General features: G+C 50.7%; 1 protein-coding gene across 1 annotated transcript in view; it reads left to right on the top strand.

The window, feature by feature from the left end:
• Window positions 1–21946, top strand: part of PLXNA2 (plexin A2) — a 212470-nt gene that overhangs the window by 165163 nt on the left and 25361 nt on the right. The window contains exons 13-17 of the mRNA XM_046680898.1: window positions 8323–8474; window positions 14942–15059; window positions 17005–17141; window positions 18022–18189; window positions 18325–18418. Of these exons, the coding sequence (XP_046536854.1) occupies window positions 8323–8474; window positions 14942–15059; window positions 17005–17141; window positions 18022–18189; window positions 18325–18418 (669 nt within the window). The remainder of the gene's footprint in view (window positions 1–8322; window positions 8475–14941; window positions 15060–17004; window positions 17142–18021; window positions 18190–18324; window positions 18419–21946) is intronic.

Below are 21946 nucleotides of genomic sequence, written 5' to 3' on the forward strand. Positions count from 1 at the left end.
GCACCAAGCTCTTCATCAAACCTGCTGCAGAGATGGGAAGAAAGCAAGTAGTGCCCACTCCCAGAATCATTTGAGGAGACTGGACATGCACCGGGAGAGATGACTAAAGGGCGAGGCCCAGGGGGGAGTGTAGACATTCACAGGGGCAGGGGCAGAGACGGGGGAGGATGGAAGCTGAGAAGCTCAGAGAGATGGCAGTGATTGGCAAGGCCAACTCCAGAGCTTCTTGGAAAGCAGCAAGTTATGGCCTCAGCCAAGGGAGAGAGGCTGGGGGACCTGAGCAGAGGGAACCCAGGAGCAGGCTGGGGCATGAGTTCTCATGCTGATGCCCTAGGAGTCTCTCCCAGAGCAGGAGGATGGTCCACGCAGGTGGTGTTGTGTGGAAGCTGAAAGCACAGGTTAGATAGACCAGGCTGGGCTCTGCCACTCACTGTGTAACCTTGAGCAGGTGACAACCTCTCTGGGACACTATTCCCCATCTGTAAAATGGAAATAATAAGAGTGCCTCCCTCGTAGCTTAAGTCCTAAGTGGGATAAAATATGTAAAGCGCTTGGCACCATCCCTGGCTCATGTAAGTACTTAATAAATGAAAACTTAGTGGCCATAATTATCAGAATGTTTAATAACCTGGAGCCGAGGTCCCGTTTCTGTCTTCTCTCCCACCACAGCTATCAGGCAGGAGATATAACCAGAGGAAGACAGAGTCTCCAGGATGGGAACCAGGCTTTGTGAGGTTCCTACCAAGAAGGGGTCCTCTTCTGACCCCTTAACCCCTAACCTGTAGGAGGCCCCAACTCCACCCTCCAAGGCTCTGCCAGAATCCTAGAAATGGCCAGCCCGGCACTCCCCAGGGCCCCAAGCCCCTGGGCCTTCAGCGCCTCCCACTCTGCTCCCTGGGGCAGCCCTTCGGAGCTCCCCAGCTGTAATTAATCGGCTGCATCTGCTCTCGCCCTTGGGCGGCTTTGTGGCACAGTTCCCTCCGAATTGTTCAATTAGTGGCTGCAAGAATCAGGGCGAGTGCAGCACCACAGCAGCTGTTTTCCAGGTCATGGCACCCACAGCGGAAAACAAAGATGACACAGTCTGGCAGGAATACAGATCTAGCTGGGGTGCTCCAGCATTCGGCCGGGCTCAGTTGGGCTGTGCTGCTGGCAGGTAGGGTCTGAGTAGATGGCAAGTGGCTCCCCAAAGCAGCTACTCTAGGAGGCTTTGAGAGGACTCAGCAGGAGACAGGAGTCTCCTAGTTGGTCCCCTACCATCGGCAAATGCCAGTCTCCTCCTACCTCCTACTGGCCTAAGATGAGCAGAGGAAGAAGTCCTTGGCCAGGACTTGGGCTAGCTCCCTTTACACCTGGGCTTGGTCAGTGACTATGGTTGGGGCTGGGTTTAGGGCCGCCCTCTGCCCTAACGTATTTCCCACATTTTCCTTCTGAATCCTGCAAATAGACAAACTTTTTATTCTACAACCAGTTAAAAAGCCAATACTCTTAAGGCAAGGTAACACAACTTAACATCCCATTGAGATGCAAATAAAGGTTTCTTTAGGGAGGAGAGAATAACAGGGTGAGAGGTGCCTAAAATGATAGAAGGAACCCCAGGGAGGAAAAAAAGAACATGGGAAGGATACTAAGGACTTACCCTCCCTCTCAGATTTGCCCAGGGCCAACCTGGTTAATGGCGTGTGTGACAAGCAATGGGAAGTCATCAGCACAGACCCTCCTTAGTGCACATCAGACAGGCCTTCACTCAAGCCACGAGCCTACTTTGGGTCATTAAACTCTCAGAGGATGCAGGGAAATCTGAGGGTCCAAAGAAAAGCATCTGAAATGATCAAAGGGTTTAGAAAACAAGATCTTCTGACAAAAGGCTACCAGAATTGCAGAAGCACAGGCCAGGGGTGACTTAATTGCTGTCTTCAGTGTCTGAAAGATGTTTGATGAGGAAGCAGCTGTTCAGTTCTCCATTTGATGAGGAATCACCAGAAATTGGCTCAAATTACAGTAAGAGAGACTACAAGAAGAACTTCTGGGTGATTCCGATGTTGAAATACGACATGACTCCCAAGCAACGTGTAGGCACCTCCATTCTTCCAGTCATTAAAGAACACAGTTTGTCCTAGAATCTAGCTGAGCCCGTCTCCCAGTAACCGGGATATTTAGTGACGGCTGCTCTGTTCCAGGCAGTGTGCTAAGTATGAGGTTGCTAAGCAAAAGCGAGATGGGCTGTGTCTCAAGATAGTTATTGTCTTATTGAGGAAAGAAGCAGTTACAGTCCAGTGTGGCTACTGGGGTGTTCACAAAGGGCAGTGGGAATGTAGGAGAAAGTGCCACTAAGTCTGCCTGAGCGGCTCAGAGGTAAGTCTCTGTTAGCAGAGCCCTGCAAGAGAGGTAAGCATTTGTCATTGGACATACCTGACAGGCGGAGGGAACGGCATGTCAAATGTACCTAGGCTTTAGACCCTCTAGTCGTAGGGACCCTTAGCTTGCCACCCAGAAGCATGCATAGTACATAAGCGAGCTGAACCAGAGCTCGGGGCGGGCAAGCAGGCAAGGGAGGGAGTGCACAGCGGGGGTCAGCACAGAATACAGGGGAGACCCTCAGTAACCCCCTTCACCCCACTCAGAAACAGCAGCTGCTTCTGGGCCCTTCTCTCACTCATCCCCTACTTCTGGCTCTCACTTCTGAGGTCCACAGAGGACAATTTAGATAGATTTCTGGTCCACAGGATAATATGAAAAGTGTGGGGCTGAAATTAGTCAATATCTAAAGATCTTCCCAGCTGATTTCACAGGTTTTCAGCTCCCTTCCCCCTCTCTCCACACCTCCCCCTGCACACACCCACACGCACACACACACTCACACACAGTTCCAAACTGTCAAACCATTTGTTTGCGTGGGTGTCTCATTCAGAATTACTTTCCTGAAAGAATTCATTGAGTTCGCTGTGAAATGCTGCTCCTACCCGACAATGGCTAATAGCCAGGGCAAACGGAAATGACAAGAAAGGAGGGAGGAGAGAACGAAGACCATTTTAGACAGGGCCAGTGTCCTCCCCTGTTCTTCTGGTTGAAAGGATGATGTCTGGCTCAGAATGTGCTTCTGTGCAGGGCCGAGAATCCACCACAGCCAAGGCCCTGGCCTGGGCAGCATGGCCACCCCTGCCCGGGCTCAGACTGCAGGACCCCCCTCAGACTTTCTCCCGTCGACCCATGAGCAGCACTCTCTACTCCAGGGCACCCCAGCCTCTGAGTTATGAGCTCCATGTTTCATGTGTCCTCCATCCAGATAAATAGGAAGATTCCCACCATCTCTAGGCTCCCTACCAACACCACCATCCCATGTTTTTGTGATCTGGGAAAGCACAGGTGCAGGGGGAACATGAGGAAGGAAATTGCCAATTGTCAAGACCTGCTCTCTGAACCGCCATCATATTAGGGACTTTCCAAATGTTGTCTTACTTTACCTTCACAACATCCCTGGGAGGCAAGCATTGTTATCTGTTTTCTGATAATGACACTGAGATTGATCATAAGTGTCAGAGCTGGAATTCAAATTCAGGTGTGTTACACTGCAGAGGTCATTCTCTTCCTGCTGCAGACACTGCCCGAGCATCAGATGGTCTCTCTCCCTGACCCCAGCGTAGCCAGCAGCCCAAGGGCCATCTGAAACTGGAAGCCAAGACAGGTGGATGTGGCTACCATCTCGGCCATAACTTGGTCTCCCATCTGTCAATGGGGGCCTCTATATAACTCCACCCTGCCCTTTCACCTCACCTCTGCAGGAGGTTAGCTCTCCCCTTCCCTGCAGCCCCACAATTTCTTCCAGATCTGGAAGGTCTTCCTTGGAGTTTTACAAGCAGTAGCTGGGGACTCCACCAACTTGCCTCTTTATAGACCCACATAGAGAGGCCAGACTTGGTTCTCAAGGTAACGAAGCTTTGTGGATGCTATGCTGGGTGCCCTGCAATCTAATGCCTTGGGGCTCTCTTTTTAAGAGACAACCTTGGGGGTAGTCTCCAGGGTGGGCTTGGGACCCTGCAGCTGCCTGGTCTGAAGTGGTATCCTGCAGGATCCTGATCACTGCCTCTCTGGAGAATAAATTCTTTTCCATCAAACCTCCCCTCTGTAGCCTCTACCCACTATTGGTCCTGGGGAGAAATGAGGAAAGCAGGGTGCCTGGGTTTTTATCACCCCAGGCTACCACACAGGCATCAAGGCCCTTATACTCATTCTCCAAGTCACCTGCAAGCCCTCAGGTGGAAGGGTATGCGTCCTATAGGATACCTCCCTCTGTTCCTTTGCACTCTGAGCCCAGTCCTCCACCTTGACTCTCTGATTTTTAAGCTGGGGGAGAGCAAATGGCATGTGCAAAGGCACAGAGATTTTTAAAGTGTATTGTGCATACAGGAACCGCTGGTCTCTGGCTAGAACATGAGGACGTAATATGGGATGGCAGATGTGACTGAAGAAGTTACAAAGACCAAAAACTGAAGGACAAGTGCCAGGGCTGGAATTAGGGACTTTGCCTTGACAGTAGTTGGAGACATTGAAGGTTTTTAGAGCAAGCGAGTAGTAACCTGGTCAAATACGTGTTCATGAAGGTCACCCAGGCAGTATGAGGAAGTTAGATCGAATGGAGGAACGTGGAGGCCCCTGTCGTTAGTGTGAGTGAGAGGTGGTGGAGCCCTGCTTATCACCTGCTCTGAAACACAGAGTGGGGCACAGATTCAAAAGACACCTAGGAATAAGAACTGATAGCGCCTGCTGACCGTATTTATTATACACAGTAGGTGAGGGAAAGGAACCGGTTCAAGATGCTTGCAAGATTCCTGGCTGGGTGCACAGTGATTCCATTAACCTTGAGAAAGAATCTGGGTGGCTAATCAGATTGGGAGTGGAAGGAGGAAAAATTAAGAGCTCATTTTTAGACGTGGTGAAATTCGAGGTGCCTGAGGGACGTCTCTGTGGAAGTGGAGATGTCCAGTAGCAATTGGATATATGGATATGGAGCTCAGGAGAGAGGTCTGAGCCAACGATATAGATGGGGAAGTCGTCAGTAATGGAGGCCTTGGGAGTCCTCTTGCAAATCAAACGCTCACCACCTCATCTATGTTTTGGAAATCCAGACTTTTAACACATCACTTTTGTTTTAAGCAAGGAAGATTAAGCTATGTCCTCTGTAAGCCCCAGGGCACAGTGGCTGCTGAGTGCCTTCACCCCCAAACTCCTTCTCCACCTGCCCAGGTGCTGGTGGCACAGCACATAGTGTGTGCCATGTGAGAAAGAAGACCACATGGACCAGCATTCCCTGGGCACTTTCCAATGACACATGAGGACTCTGATTCCCCAGGTTTGGATTCCAGCAGCTGTTAGCTGGGTTAGAAGGGATCAGCCTGGTGTCTCTACACCCCAAACTACCTATCTCTTTGACATGTGTCCTCATGCCAAGATTATAACACTTGCTAGTAATCAAAAAAAAAAAAAAAAAAGTCTTCCTTCTGTAAACAGTCTGAGCTGGCTTGTGCTGCTGAGCAGCTGAGCAGCTCTGTGCTAACAAATGGACGCTACAACGGCACCCCAGTGCCCATGACCATGTCTCTGACCCTGACCCTTCAGTGTCAGAAGGGGACACTACAGTGACGTACCAGCAGGAGAAAGCTGCCTCGTGGAAGCTGCCAACACCACTGAATCTCCACAATACAATCCCCACATGCTACCTGCAAGATGGAAGTATTTTTAGGCTTTCCAGAAAGATTTCATTTCACAGTTTTTCTGAAAGGTTGTAATTAACTGCAGCGAGCAAAAGAATGTATTTTTTAAAATAAATTGGGGAAGGAGAGCGAACCAATCACCACAGTTTTGTCAGTTCCTTTTGATAGGTGGGTTCCTGCATCCAGGTGGCTGGGGGAGGGAGGGAGGGAGGGCCAGGCTGATGGAGCTCATTCCAAGTGGACCAAACGAGAACCGAGTGGGGACTCAAGGCAAATTCTCTCCTACCCATAATCCCCTGCAGAGAGATGGAAGCAGCTCCTTCCCTTCTCCTTATTAATAAGGGTCCATCGCCCAGAGCCCAGGAGGCCTGGGTACCTGAGGAAACTGTGCCAGGGGAGAGTGGAACAGCCAAAGTCTGGCATTGTTTAATTTTCGAGTCCCCAGGGAGAGAAGAGCTGTGGGGCTACTGGTTCCTCATGCCAGCTCCTTTCTCTCCTAATTGTCCTTCCTGCCCCTCCCCCACTCACTGCACCACACAGAGGTGCTCTGAGCCCCTCTACTATCTCTCCCTTGATTCATTTCATGAATCCTGTTTATTTTTGTTCATAAGGTGGGATATTTTATTCCCGGGAAAAGGAGTCAGAGCCGTAGATAAGGTGACTTGAGTGAAATGAGCCCCCAGATGAGAGAGTTCAGGGCCTGGGCTGGCAAGGAGGGAAGGAGGCCTCACCATAGAAGGCCTACAGTAAAGGAGGGGAAGGCGGGAGGTCTGAGTTCGAGTCTGTGCAGCCAACTTCCTGAGAACCCAGGAGGCAGCTGGACAGTGAGGGAGGAGGTCTGTCCCCGGTTCTCAGCCTTACCGTCATCTCTTCTCTGCCCACTCTCACCTGGGGATTTATGGCCAAGCTGGTGACAGAATTCATGGTTGCTCACATCACAGGAAGGGAGCAGTGCTCCTTTGGGGGAGTTGGGAGGTGGAAAGGGTCTCCAGAGCCTTCCACAGAATTTTCACCTGTACTTACCTATCATCTGTGCCCTGGGGAATACTGACTCCGCTGCCCACTGGACACACCACCAGCATGTACGGGGTTAAGGGAGGCTCCCCAGAGGGAGCCCAAGGACAGAAGACCCCAAGGCTGCAGCTCTGCCCAGAGGCCCCATCTGAGGGATTCTGGTGGACTCTTGGCCTGGACCAACCCACCTCTCCCTCTCTCCCTCCCTCTCCGTCTTGCCTTTCTTATAATATAGTGAAAAGAGCCCTGGACTTCTTTACCATTGTGTCTACAAGTTGTACGAGGATCTCAGGATAAGATACTCTAAGCCCCCTTCCAGTTCTGAAATTCTGTGTTCCTCTGCTGCTTAGGATTGAGTTCACGTCTAAGTTCCTCCCTTTTCAGACAACTACAGACCACAAAGTATGAACTTACTCACTGGGATCTGTTGGATCCCAAAGAGTGGCATTTTTCCAAGAACCTGATCTATTGCCAGTCAGAAGTTTACACCTTGGGAGAACCTGATTCCACAGTTCCTTTTCCTGCTGGATCAAAGCAACATGAGATAGTCAACATTTGGAGACTGAATTAGAAATGAATAAATAAATGGTCCTTGCTAATGGGGAGCCAGCAAAATTTGGAAAAATCCTAAAGTCCTTTCTCCTTGGTCCTAGCATGTGTCACAGGATTGTTTTGCAGACAGTGTCAAGCACACTCTCCGTCCTGGGTCATCTCCCCTGTCGCAGTACCTAATCTCAGACTCCTCTGGGCTCCCATAGCTTTTCCCCAGAATCTACCTTATCACTGTGTACCCAGCATCAGCGTTCCTTATGGCCTCCTTTGTCTCCTCCTTCTTGACCGTAAGTTCCTTGAGGGCGAATTTCCTGTTGTATTCCTCATTGTAACCCCTGCAGAGTCTAGCACAGAGGAGTGGCAATAAGAGCACATCACCATTACTAAGCCCTTTCTGGTTTACAAAATGCTCCCAAATACCCTCTACTGGGGAGCTCCCAGGGCGAGGTTGGTAGTAAGGATTATCCCCGTTCACAAATGAGAAGAACTGATGTTCAGAGGTCAGCCTGGTGGTGTAATTGTTGGGTTTACATGCTCCACTTTGGTGTCCCAGGATTCACTGGTTTGGATCCCAGGCATGGACCTACACGCTGCTCATCAAGCCATGCTGTGGCAGCGGCCCACATGCAGAGTAGAGAAGGATTGGCACAGATGTTAGCTCAGGGACGTGCTTCCTCACCAAAAAAAAAAAAAAGAAAACTGAGGTTCAGGGAGATTATGTGACTTGATCACAATCAGGCAACCAGTGAATTAGAGACGCGTCTCACACAATCATTTTCTGCCTCAATTCCAGTACTTTCTGATCATTTCTTTTTAATAAATGGATGAATGAATGAATGAATGATCTAAAGAACCGAGGAAGTCATGTAAAGCAAGGTGATGTCAGGATCCTAGGTAAGCTAAAAAGTGGAGAACACACACTCAGTTCACCCAGATTCCAAGTATCCATCAAGGTCAAAGTCTTTGGGAAACGGGAAAGGGGTATGGGGACTGCTGCCTCTACTCCTGTGGGACCGTGTTCCCTAATCCCATTTCCCTCCCGCAGATCTTGACGGTGTCTGGACCACCCGAAGGAGGGACTCGAGTGACCATCCATGGTGTGAACCTGGGTCTGGACTTCTCCGAGATTGCCCACCACGTGCAGGTGGCTGGGGTACCCTGCACACCCCTGCCAGGGGATTACATCATCGCTGAGCAGTGAGTCCAGTCCACTCCCATGGGAGATCAGGGTGGGGACTCTGCCTCTCCCTTCTCTGGGGCTCCTCCAGGATTCATCTCCCGTCTCCATCCTCCCAAGGTCCTTGCCCCCAGAAGCCTTCCCAGGGCCACCTCCTATCCCATCTGTACTCTCAGAGGGTCGTATTCTGTTCCAGTCTGGTTCCCTGCCTCCTCTGGCATCAGGGCTCCCCAAGTAATGCTGCCCGTCATTCAGCCTTCGCCTGCCCCCCGATGTGACGGAGCCACTTTCCCAGCCAGCCCAGGCCGCTCCCCCACCAGCCCCCATTGGAATGCATCCTGCACGGTGGGCTGCGGGCAACAATTTGTTTGGCTCATGGGGCTCTGACAGCAGCTTAAGCCGAGCAGGGCCTCCGCCGGAGCAAATTCATTTATTTCACTAAGGGAAATGTCAGCTGGAAATTAGAAAATAGGCATGTAGTGGCAGACAGGCGAACGGGGCTCCAGGAGTGACATATGTTCCATTTTGGGGTGTTCATTTGGCAGTGGCGGCCGCTGTGGAGTTGGTGGGCAGGAGTCGGGCACAAAGCTGGGGGTAGGAGGGTAGAAGGAGGGATACTTCTCCTCCAAAGAAGAAAAAGAGGGGAGCTGGCAGATCATTCTGCATGATTTCTCATGTAAAGTCAGGTTAAGTCACCTTGATTGCACTGAGAACATAGCTTTGCAAGGGGGTCTAGGAGCCTGACCAAGCGCACAACTTAGAGGAGGAGCTTCTCCTCCTGAGCTCCACCCCCTGCAGCCTGGCCTTCCCTTTCACCTCCCCAGGGCCAGCATTTAGTTGGAACCATAGAAATGGCATCACTTTATCTGTTATCAGCACTTGCACTTTCTCATCATTATCTCCTTTTTAATTGGTGAGAACTCTGAGAGGTATTGTTATCACCATTTTACCAACCAGGAGAGAGCACAAAATTCAGAGAAATGAAATGACATCCCCAGTTCACTCAGTGCAGAAGTGGCCAAGACAGATTTAGAACTTAAGTCTCCTGACTCTTTGTCCAGGCCTCTTTCCAGCAATGGGGCAAGATTCCTGGGTAAGAGTGGCCTGAAAATTCCATGATTCATCAGCATGTGGTTTCAAGGATCAGGGGCCGTGATTCCAGTGTGGCCCAAAGCAGAGTCAGACTCAGGAGGGTGAATTCCCAGACTTTGAGGGCTAGTGTGATAGCTGCTAGTCCCAGCAAGAGAGAAGAAGGAGCTGACCTGGTCCTCTGGACCTGATCCTTCACTGACAGCCTCATCCCTGCCAGGAGTGAATCTTGGAAGAAACACTGGCTGGGTCTACAGGAAAGAGATGAGGGGCGGGGCTGGGGAGAAAGGACATAAGTAGCACTTCTGAGCCAGAGGAGGAGGGAAATGCTGTTGGGACCAGAGCCAGGACAGCCTGCAGAGGTCCTCACAGTCAGATGGTCTACACAGAGCCCAGCGCCCTGCCAGACCGGGCCAGACACTCAGTCTCACTGACCCCAAATCCACCTTGGCCTCAAGGACCTGCCTTGGGCCTCTAGACACAGGCCAAGTGTCCAACTTGGTAAGATGCCACAGAACTCCAAAGAAAAGGGTTTTGGGGGACCAAGGGGTAAGACTTTGAGCTTAGAAGTGCAAACTCTTGGGCAGCTGCACATGGAAATCTCATAAGATTCGAAATTAAAAGGTGTTCTAAGTGCTGGCTCCTCTACTGACCAGCCCTGAGACCCTAGCAGACTGTTTGGGGTCTCAAACCCTCATCATCCTAATGGAAATCATGACTCCTACTGCACAGCTTTTGGGGGAGAATGCAGTAAGATGAGAAAATGGAGTCTGTAACATACCATATAAATGTAAGGAAATACAGTTCTTTCTTTGACATCAAAAGCACTACATTCACCCAGGGCCCCGGGGAAGAAAGTGCCGAGAGAGAAACCAGAAGTGAGGATGTGAAAGGAGCCTGAGGAGGTGAATGGTCACCAGGGGTCCCTGCCAAGACTGGTGTTCACCCCAGAAAACTGCCACTGTCGTCTCCTCGGGCAGGAGGCGGTTCACACACTCCGTACCTCCGCTGGATGCAGCCCTGGTTTCCAGCCGCGCCTGCCTCATTACTGCTCTCGAGGTTTCAGAGTTTGTTAACATCATTAAAGCCTCCATCCCGGGCAGTGAGCAGCAGGCACAGTCGTTACAGATGTCTGCGAGAGATGAATTTGGCTAAACAGGCCTAGTGCAGAGTCCCGGGCGCGGGCAGGATTAGCGGGCACAGTAATGACTCACCATATGCTTGTGCCGTGCCATCTATCACTCGGCAATTAGGTTAATGTTGGTTAAAGGACCCCGCTTAGTCCTGCAGTCAGCACCCCACAGGTCTGTGGAAGGCTGGATGATTCCATCACAGGACGTTTTCCGGACAATGGGACACAGGTTGAGGCTGCAGCTCAGCCCCTCCTGGGACAGGGGCTCTGTGTAAGATGGACTCCGTTTGGGTCTTCGGACCCCCTCCCTCTCATCTTCTGCACCTGTGAACTCAGCCATGGCTGGAGGGAATTTAGATGCATGTGCTCCCCACCCCAGGGGTGCGCACTCATGGGGAGAAAGGCACCATCTATGCCAGTCTACAGGAGGTGGTGCAGTGTGGGGGCGAAGGCACTGGGCTGGTGCCAGGAGCTCAGCTGTTGATGAGCGAGGTGACTTTGGGCAAGTCACTTTGCTCCCTGAACCTCAAATATTTCATCAAATACGTTCCTGGAACATACAGTCTGGAAAATGGGTGTATAGAAATAGATGATCTCTACCATCATTTCTATGGTCCATAGAATGTCAAAAGCAGTAAATTGTATGCCCTATGGAATCTGCAACTCCCACCATTAGAAAGCTTATCGGTGACACCAATGTGTCTCCAGAAGCTTCCTGTCAACCAGGAGGAGTCAAACCTTCAAATGTTGAAGCTAAATAACTGTTGGACGGTTATTTAGTCCAACTCCTCATTTTACAAGGAGGAAATTTAGGCATGCCCAGCTATTGTCTCCTAATAATACCAGGAGGGCCGGCCCGGTGGCGCAGCAGTTAAGTGCACGTGTTCTGCTTTGGCAGCCCAGGGTTTGCCGGTTCGGGTCCCGGGTGCAGACATGGCACCACTTGTCAAGCCATGCTGTGGTAGGCATCCCACATGTAAAGTAGAGGAAGATGGGCACGGATGTTAGCTCAGGGAAAGAGGAGGATTGGCAGGAGTTAGTTCAGAGCTAACCTTCCTCAAAAAAAAAAAAATAATAGTAATAATACCAGGGAGCCTAGAGCCACCAGGGACGCTGGGAGGTGGCAGGGAATGCAGGTGGTCCCCAGAAATCAAAGCACAGGAACTGTGCTGACTTGTAAGGCCTGAAGGAGGAAGTGATGCACACACTACTGCTTATGGGCATCTACAACCAGGAAGGTAGAGGGCACAGGTGGTTAGCTCTCAGAGCCTTAGGGACCCAGCCAGGTCTTTCCTACCCCCTTGTCCCCTCCAGGCCTACCAACAACCTCAACTCTATCCCAGCATTACTGCCATGTCCACCCTGTGCCTTCCCCAAAAAACATACAGAGCATTCTGTTAATTCTAGAAGCGGCAGAGTGGAGTGATCAAAGGGATGAGCTTTGGAGTCAGGCTGACCCGGATTTGAATCATGGTTCTGCCACTTTACCGAACTGTGGCTGTAGATAAACCAGTTTGCATCTCTGAGCCTGTTTCGTTATCTATAAAATGGAGATAATAGACCCACCCTGTAGGAGAGCCTGAGGATGACATGAGATCTCGTCTTGTACAGTGCTTGCCACCATCACAGCTCAGTAAATTGTCACTCTTATTGTTATTTATTATTAAGGTGCAGAATCTGCTTTGGCCTCACCCTCTTTCCTCTTTCCGCTCGCTGCAGCTGCCCTAGCTTCTTCCTTTAACTCCTCATCTCCCTGAGCTCAGAGAACAAATGCCTACAACACATACCCCCAAGGATGCCTTTCCATCCTTCCCAGCAAGCACTGGGTCCCAGGAATGAAAAGGAAGACGAGTCAGAGGTCATTGGTGTTCTACACCACTCCTGATTCCTTAGGACTCTCACCCACTTCCTAGACCTGCCAACCCAGACGCTTTTCTACAATCCACTGCTGACCACAGCCCCTCTCCCCACATGCTCGATGAAGGAGAACCTCGTTCCACAGGTGGAGAGAGGGGTCAGTTGCATTCCGAGGAAGGGAACCCATGGTCCAGCTCTGGGCCCTCACTGCTGCCCAGCCCCTGGTCCCCAGCATCATGCCCTCCAGGCGGGACATTCAGAGCCAGCTGCAGGCACTCAGCCTTGGACATGTGGGCAGCATCCATCTCCCATCCATCCCTCTTCTCCCAGGTGCTTGATGTGTAAAACTTATCTTTTGGGACATGGACCCTGAGCAAGAAAACGTTCCAGAAAAAAGAACGTGTCAAGAGGCCCCAGCCCATTGTTAACTCCCTCCCGGGACAGCTGAACAGACCATTCTAGGCCCTCCCCTCTCCTAGAGAGGCCCTGGGGCCCAGGGAGGAACAGACATGCCCATGACCTTAGCATGTTCTCATATTTCCTCTTTGCATGGCTCAAGCCTGCCGTGATTTCTGCTTCCCTTTCTTCTCCAGGATCGCTCCAGCAGAGGGACCGAGGTGGGCAGGTGAGGGACAGGAAAGCCCCGACTAGAAGAGAGGGAAAGAGACTCCTCTGCTCCCTTCTCATCTTGTTCTTCTCTCCCACCACTGCTTCTCCTCTGAAGCTCCCTGAGATTGCAGGGCATGGTTTGCAGGATGGCGGGGACCCCAAACAGGCAGGCGCTAGGGCCCAGGAAACAGGACGAGAGAGTTGTTACTCCAAGCCAGCAGCAGCAGGGAAATAACCACACACAGCACCTTAAATTAAGCTGCTCAAATACTCCGCTAATGAGGTTTAAGGAGACAGTTACGTGTAAAATACTAATTGATCCTCACTATCATCTTTACTCTGGGTTCATAATTTATTTATTTATTCATAGAGAAAGGGAAGGGAGAATATCCTTCTATGTGCATTCAGTACTTTCCTGTTGAATCTAATATGCTAAACGTAATAAGACAGTTATTGCATGTTAAGTAAATATTCACCGGGAGTGAAAGTACTTATTTGGGATTAACTGTTACGAAGGAGATGGAGCTCAGTGGCGTGCCGCGTTGTGTGAGCATGCGGTGTATTTGTTTAATGTAAGTTTTATTACATCGAAATGAAATCTCTGTTTAGTTACCTTCCTTCCTAGAGAAAATGTTGAGATAAGCATCGCTCGGTTAAACACAGATCTTTCCCACCGTGCCAGGATAATGCTGAGGATTAGTGTAGAGGGGTCTGTTTTTCTGACTCCCCACTATGCAAGCTTACCAGGGGCATCAGACCGCTCTGAACTCTTAAATGGTGTTGGGAGGAAAGGAAAATCCTTTGCTCTGTCCCTGGTTCCTTTTTGCTGAGCCTGGTGGGGCCCTTTCCCACCCACCCCCTGCCTTATAATTCCAGGCAAGAGGTACCCCCAAGAACCTGATTTCTTCAGTCCCTCCCATATCCTCCGGCTGCCCACCCTTTCTAGAAGGCTGCTGTGGCTAAGGCAGCCGGTCTCTAAATGTGCTTGTTGTAACTTTTCTCAGGCACCAGGGAAGTCATCACTGGGGCTATTGATCTGCACTTCATGAGTGAGAATGCCGCAGCCCTCTCCCCTCCAGCTCTCCCGTTAATGTGAGACGTGACTTCCAACCCCAGGGCTGGTTCGCTGTCTCGCCCACTAGCTCAGTGCCCTCAGTCCTTGATTAAGTGGGAGTCCAGTGTCGACTGCTGTCCTAATGAACTCATCCACCTCCCACCCCGTCGCCTACTGCCTCGGGATGGACGCCACGCCTCCGTTGTGCTGGCAGCTCCTGTTTTGGGCTCTTGCTATCTCGCCATATTATCTATTCCCTTTTTAAGACTCACTGCAGGAAACAAACCACAATTGAATCAGTTTGGCAAATAGGCCTTCTCTCCCTCTTTGAAGGAGAGTTTCCGTGTTGGCTTGCCACAGAGGAAAGAACGCTAAATTACTTCCCTAGTCTCTGTTAGACAACAGGTTTATTCCACAAATACTGGGTAGCTACCCCATGCTAGGCACTGCATGAGGCAGTGGGGACTACAGGCTTATTCAGAGAATTAGGCAGCGTAGTATTTCGGAGGCACCCAGCGCTTCAGAGATGATGTTGTCCAGCTTCTCACTGTACTGATGAAAGACTGAAGCCCAGAGAGGGAAATCACTTTACCCAAGGTCACACAGCTGGATGTGAGCAAGCTGGGTCACAGTCCAGCACTATTGCAAGACTAGGATGTGTCATTCACTGTGACCGGGTGAGCAAGCGGGGGCAGGGATGCCAGCTCTTGCCAAGCCTCTCACAGGAAGGTTTGCTCTCTCCTTAGGATCGTCTGTGAGATGGGCCACGCCCTCGTGGGAACCACCTCGGGGCCTGTGCGCCTGTGCATTGGCGAGTGTAAGCCAGAGTTCATGACAAAGTCCCATCAGCAGTACACCTTTGTGGTGAGTATGGGGTCCAGCCTCCGGCTGCAGGCTCTCAGCAAGGGCACACTTCTCATCCAGCCTTCTCCCGGGATGCTCCCACACTCCCCCTCCCAAGCCAGGCACCTCCAGGCTTCTCGCAGACCCAGCCGAGTAGGAGACCAGAAACGGGAACTTCTGGCTTCCTTCTTTGCAAGCCCGTCTTTCTCGGGTGGAGTGGGTTTGTGACTGACAAAGCTGTGAGGACTTTGGCATCGCAGAGAGCCACAGGTCAGAATTCTAAATAAGGCAAAATCAGGCCTTTCTTAGAAAGTGGGTCCTAGATGCAGGGTGGGGAGGGGCTGCCCTTTGTCCTGCCAGTGTGATATCTTAGTCTAATTCCAGCCTAATGAGGACAGATCGCCTGAGGGACCTAATTAAAAAGGTCTATATTTATCCACACGCTTTGTTTTCTGCCAAGAATATTATAAGTGGAAGGCTAGAGGAATCATTTGAAATCCTGTAGGGACATGTGTCTATGCACAGGACCTCAGGAGTGGGGTGTACAGGGAGCTGCTCTGTGTGTTGTTGTGGTTACACCCACATGTGCATGTGCTCACACTGAAAACATCTCTTCACACTCAGGCAACAGGTAGTGGAATCACAGAAGCTTTCTTTAAGGCTGGCACCGTCTTCCTGCTCAATCAATAACTTGCTTCTGGGGCCCTGGAGTCCGCTGGGGCTATATTTTTACTGAATCAATAACTTGCTTCTGGGGCCTTGGAGTCCCTTTTCTGACACTTGCCTATGCCGTCACCTTGAGTTCTTCGTTAAAAAGTGTTAACATCATGGATGGGGTCAAACCAGCCTTGCTAAGAGTTTTTGAAAAAATCATTAGGCTACAAAATTCTATTCTCTCTCAAGCATTTTGCTGCTTGTTTTAGGTTTTCCAGTCTCTGCCTTCTTAGCTCAGCATCTCCACCTTTTTCTTGCACTAGTCTTCTCTCTCGGATTGGCGAGTACCGCAGTCTACCTGCAGCCACCCACCCATCTCCTACACAGGACCGATGGAGTCTTGTGTGAGAAACAACTACAGAAGGACTAGATGGAGAGAGAACTGTAGAATGTCAGAGCTGGAAGGGGCCTTAGAGATAATTTAGCCCACCCTTCTCACTTGACAGAGGAGCAAACAAAAGCCCAGAGTGATCAAGAAACTAGTGAGTGGCTAACGGGGACCGGAATTCATGCCTATGTAGTTGCTCAGTTAAATGCACTTTCTACTCCACTCTGCTGCCCTCCAGGCAGAAACAGTTCCTTTCTGAGTGAGGTCAGCTGCCTGATACATTTTAGGCCAGACATTTCTTTTAAGCTTAGGCTTAATTTTACAGTTCGGTGAGCTCACTAGAAAGTCCCGGCCAACCATGGGCCATCCTCCTGATGAAGGTTGGGGAAGCTATGTCTAACATTTACAGACAGCTCTCTGCACCAGGCACCATGCCGTGCCCTTCACATGCTTAGGGAGGGACCGAAGGACATGTGATGGATCGTTAATGGAGGACTTAGCCTCTTGGTGGCCCAGTCCAGGCAGGGATGCTTAATTCAGCCCTATCGATTTTGTGCCAAAAAAATCAGTACAGGCTCTAGATAGAGAAGCATTTTCAAATTGTTCTCAATTTGTAAACTAATTGATAGATTAGTCAGTGTCACCTCTGCCTCCCCATCAGTGTTATGAGCATGAGACTCCCCGGGGAGTTAATTAATTCCAAAACGTGGCCCTTCTGCCTTCCCCAGACATGCCCGGAGCCTCTTCTTAGAAAAAGTCTCAGCCACAGGGTAGGCAGAGGGAGTGCTTGGGATTAGAAAGAAGAGGAAAAGAACCTCCACTCCAAGCAAGGCCACCGTCCCTCCTTCTGTCCTTAAGTCTACCGTAGATCTGTCCCTTTGGGCAAAACCTGAGCTGTGATCATTTCTCTACTTCCTCCCAAAGAACCCTTCTGTGCTGTCACTCAACCCCATCCGAGGCCCAGAGTCGGGAGGCACCATGGTGACCATCACAGGCCATTACCTGGGGGCTGGGAGCAGCGTGGCGGTATACCTGGGCAACCAGACCTGCGAGTTCTATGGGTAAGATGGGCTCGAAGGAGCACAAGCAGATTGTACCTGTGAGGCCTGTGCACACATGTTCCTGTGCGTGTTCACACATATGCCTGCCCCATCAGCTCCATGTTATGTGCCACATCCTGGGCCCAAACACTGTTCTGGTCACTGTGAGAAATATATACCACTAGTCAATTTTTATCTCCTGTATCATGGGGGCTTGATACTTCTAGAAATAATTAGAAATGAGGCCCATGAGAACTGCTGATGAGGAAGGCTCCCAGGAGCTCTCCACTCACCATCAGGATCAAGCTCTCATTAGGTGCCCACTACAGTGACTTGAGAAACATGGAGATTGCACAGACTCATCCTCAGGACATCTCTTGTGCATAAAAAATTGACCACTGACTGTGTGTCAGATACTCGGATGAAGCCCTGGGGAGGTAGAGAATCCTGAGAGAAATCTGAAAGAATCCATGGATGAGAACCCAGCTTGCAGAGTATTAGCTGGTGATCTCCTCCTCGGACCATAAACTCCCTAAGGGCAAGGATTGTGTGTTCACTTCTCTGCATAGTGGGTGCTCAATGATATTTATTAACTGACTGACCAGACTCTAAGCACTGGCTAAATAGCCATCTTCTAAAAAATCCCAAAAGAGTTCCCATGGAGCACTGCCCTGCCCCACATTCTCTAATCCCCTTGTGCAATTTGCTCCGTAATCCAAACTGAGTTGGATCTCAAGTTAAAAGAGGCACTGATCAACCCTGATGAGGGACATGAGTGTAAAGGATGGAGGAACACTTCCTGGGTCACGCCCTCAGACAGAGGAAAACCCCTTTTCAAGCCAGAGGGCGCCCCCTATTGCCCGTGCCTTTCTTCACAACCCTCCTGCTGTCTCCCTGTCAGGCGGTCAATGAATGAGATTGTGTGCGTCTCGCCTCCGTCGTCCAACGGCCTGGGCCCAGTCCCCGTTTCTGTGAGCGTCGACCGGGCCCGTGTGGATAACAACCTGCAGTTCGAGTACATCGATGACCCCCGGGTGCAGCGCATCGAGCCAGAGTGGAGCATTGCCAGGTGAGGTGGAGGGTGGGAGGACTGCACACGGCTGCCACGTGGCATAGTCCCTTCATCCCTCTGCGAGGACCGCAGGGCTTGAGGTGGTAGCGTTTGAGAGGGTCTTTACCTAACCCAGCCTCTGCTTGTTCCCAGTGGCCACACACCCCTGACCATCACAGGCTTCAACCTGGATGTCATTCAGGAGCCAAGGATCCGAGTCAAGTTTAATGGCAAAGAATCTGTCAACGTGAGTAACCACTGGTCCATCTGGCCCTCAGTAAACACAGCTGTGTGTCTGTGTTTGGCAATGTCATGAGCTCCGTCTCAGGTGCTGGAGCCTCTGACTACCAGAGTAGAAAGTTGGCTCAAGACTCTGAGCCCGAATCGTGGCTCCAAACACCTGAACCTTACAATGGTTTTTATAATTACAGTATAATCATTTCTTGTCAGGAGGTGATATGATGAGTGTATGAAGGTACTGGCTTCTGAGCTTAAGATACAGAGGAAAAGGGCCCTGTTTTATGCCATGTTCACTTTGAGGTCTGACGTGTGGGAGAGTGAAGAAATTCTGGCTCCAAATTCAGACGTTTCTGATTAGAAGCAGGATACTGCCATCTATTAGCGGTACAACCATGATCAAGTCATTTAACCTCTCTGAGCCTCCATTCCGTGGCTATAAATGGTGATGATAAGATTCACCTCGCAGATCTGCACCGTGCAGCAGTTGGCTGGCACTAAGGGTGGCACTTGATAAACGTTAGTCCCTGCGAGCAGATAATTCCATCCCGGTTGCTAAGATGATCAGGTTGAACATTTTACTGTATTCCTCTATGCAGAGCCAAGTAATTTTTTTCATTATGGATTTTTGTGATTTTAAAGAAGTTCTCGATCCTAAGAGCACAATGTTTGATCTATTGTTATAAATCTTTTGGTTTGTTCTAGTGGCTCCATCTCACTCTTGCCAGCCAATATTTTCTGAAACATTTTTGTATTCGTAATTATAGTCCAGGAGATGCTCTTATGGTTATTATTTTTCATGCAAATTACTGTTATTAGTGCTTTGACCTTCAGGGGATTGACAAGGCTGAGAGGGAGATGGGGAAGATGGCGTTGTATCTCCCCTCTTATCCCTCATGCCTTCCCAGCATGCTTGAGGCTTCCTTAGGAAACACAGAAATATACAAAATGACAGTGCCAGAAGGCTGGATCTGGAAAAGTCTCAGAGGTCATCTCGTCCAACCCCCTCATTGTATAGCTGGAGAAACTTAAGGCCAGAAAGGAGTGATGACTTGTCCTTAATCATAAAGGTGGCTGGTGGCAGGGGCAAGCTAGATCCCAAACATCTGGACTCTTCATAACCAGACCACATGACATGCCAGTGGGCTTGACATCCCATCAGGCCAGAGACATGGGGGCACTTGTATCACATCTTCGGTCCCCACCATGGTCACAGCTCTTTGGACTAGAAGACCACATGCCTCCTTATGCCAAGTGTAGAGCTTGACCCATGGGTGAAAGAGCCCCTGCCCCACTCCACCTCCAGTCAAACGGGAATGGTGAGCTCACACTCAGGAGGAATACAAAAACCCCAAATTGGGTCCATGTTTTAAAATTTAAGCTTTATTATTATTCAGGTATGGCAAAGCCAACAGACCAGGAGATGCCTGCCATTGGAAAGATAGTTTGTTACTCACACATCCAAGAGAGGGGGCACACCATGTCTTGGGGGGCCACACAGGGAAGCACCACGGTGGGTTAAGAAGCAAAGGGAGAAAGAGAAACTGTGGCAAGAGCCTTTACTATGGCTTCCACAGGAAGGAGCTAGCAAGGCAAGGCGAGCAGGTTTAGGACTGGCCAAGTTGAATCATTTTAGGGGCCAGGGGCTGTCCCTTGTTGTTGGGTACCTGGCCCTGGTGTGTTTAAGGAAGGTGTGATTACGGATCACACCTCGCCCAGAGTGTGAAAGGAGGTGATTGGGGGTAAGGGCACTGGATTAGTTGGTTTGCATTAGAAAAGCATGCTCTAGCTGGCAGGCAAGTTTGCTATCTCTAGGGATGGCTAACCTGGGGAGGAGCAGTCCCTCTAGGGTCAGCAAGGCCCCCGTGTCAAAGGGTCACAATACAGAAAATAAAAGTCACAGTTAATAGAGTACAGAGGGCATTTTGGAGGATGAGTACATGACTGACAAGGTCAACTTCCAAAAGCTGCAACATTAGTTCTCAGGAAGCCATTTAAAGAATAGACAGGGCTGAGAAGGCCTCCCCCATACCAGAGATCAGAGTGAGAAGGCTCAGGTCCAGGATGCATTTGTAGCCCTGGGCAGGGGTCTCCCCATCACCTCCCCAAGCCCCGCACTGCGACCTCAGTGCGTCAAGGAGTTAAGAAGTAGTTCCTCCCTCTCAAGTGGGGGGCCCTCAGCTTCTGTGGTGGCCTGCCTGGAGTTTGCAGGCTGGCAGGCCTGGAGGAGAGGCCTGGGTGGGCAGTTTTCCATCCAGCTGGCTCCACAGCAAGAAGCTGGTAAATTCGGCCCCATGCCTCTTTCTTCAGGAGTGGTGGGAAAAAAGCGCTTTGCCCCCTGCAGCCCTGCTTGGGCCTCATGGCGTCCTCAGCCCACTGAGGCTACCCCTTGCCTTTGGGTTTTGAAGCAGCCCCAGTGAGAAGTGAGAAGGGCCAAAGCGCAGGCCGCAAAACCCAAAGGAATGTTTGGCAGACAAAGTGCCGATGCAGCACGGGGCAGGAAGCACACAGAGGCTGCTTGTTCTGGAGTGATTTGCTTATTCACACAGGAGTCCAGACCAGGGGTGCTGGAATGAGCAGGGAGCAAGACGGGGGTGCCAGTGAAGAGGCGCAATCAGGCTAGGTGGCTGCCCTGCCGAGCCCAGGACTGGAGGCTCCCTGGCTCGACTCTACCCGTTTGACGGCACTCCCAGTGTTCCTCATGCCAGTGTGTCCCCAGCTGGAACATGAAAGGGACACTAGGTTCCTAAGGAGCTGCTGAAGTGGGAGCTGAAAAGGGTAGGAATGGGAAGTGACCTCCAGTGCAGCCTGAAGCCTCGGGAAGCTGTTTTGTATACTCTTAAACTCCCTCTGGAAAGGGAGGGTTAAGACGTGGCCTTGGAGTTCTGACATAATCTCTGTGCAAGTGTCAGCTTTTTTGCGATTTCACACACAGTCTTGTTTTCTCACCATGAAGCCCATGTGTGTATGTTGGCCAGACACACAACATGTGTGGACCTGCCAGGACAGCGTGTACTTGAGCAGGCCGAGTTCTCACAGATGCCCTTGGCTGTTGCTGGGACACCATGGCTCTCAAAGCTGAAACGGAGCCGTGCCGAGCAGGAGCCAGGAGGAGAGGGCGTAGGGGTCCAGCTTTCCTTCCCAAGGACCCACAGGGCGTCCTGTATTGGTTTCTTCAGTCCAGCTGCTGCCCTTGGGCAGCCAGAGGAGAGCATGGCACAACTCATGCTCAGCAGGGGCCAGCCCAGCTGGGATTTTAGTTGGGAGACCAGGATCCACTAGAAAGAAAGGATGTTATGAACTCAGCATCAATCCCAAGGTTACACCCCCGTGCGAGTGAGGGGCCCTTGGTTGGAGAAGAGAGAGATGCTGAATAGGATATTTAAAGAGTTAAAGGAGAATTCTCATTTGTCTTTGTATTCGGTAAACATTAACTGAACACCTACGATTGCTGGCAGACTGCTCATCTCACACTACTTCCTGCTCCTCACCACACACACACACACACTCACACACACACACACACGCTCACACACAT

The sequence above is a fragment of the Equus quagga genome, chromosome 13 (assembly GCF_021613505.1).
Source record: "Equus quagga isolate Etosha38 chromosome 13, UCLA_HA_Equagga_1.0, whole genome shotgun sequence".
In the NCBI taxonomy this organism is placed as follows: domain Eukaryota; kingdom Metazoa; phylum Chordata; class Mammalia; order Perissodactyla; family Equidae; genus Equus; species Equus quagga.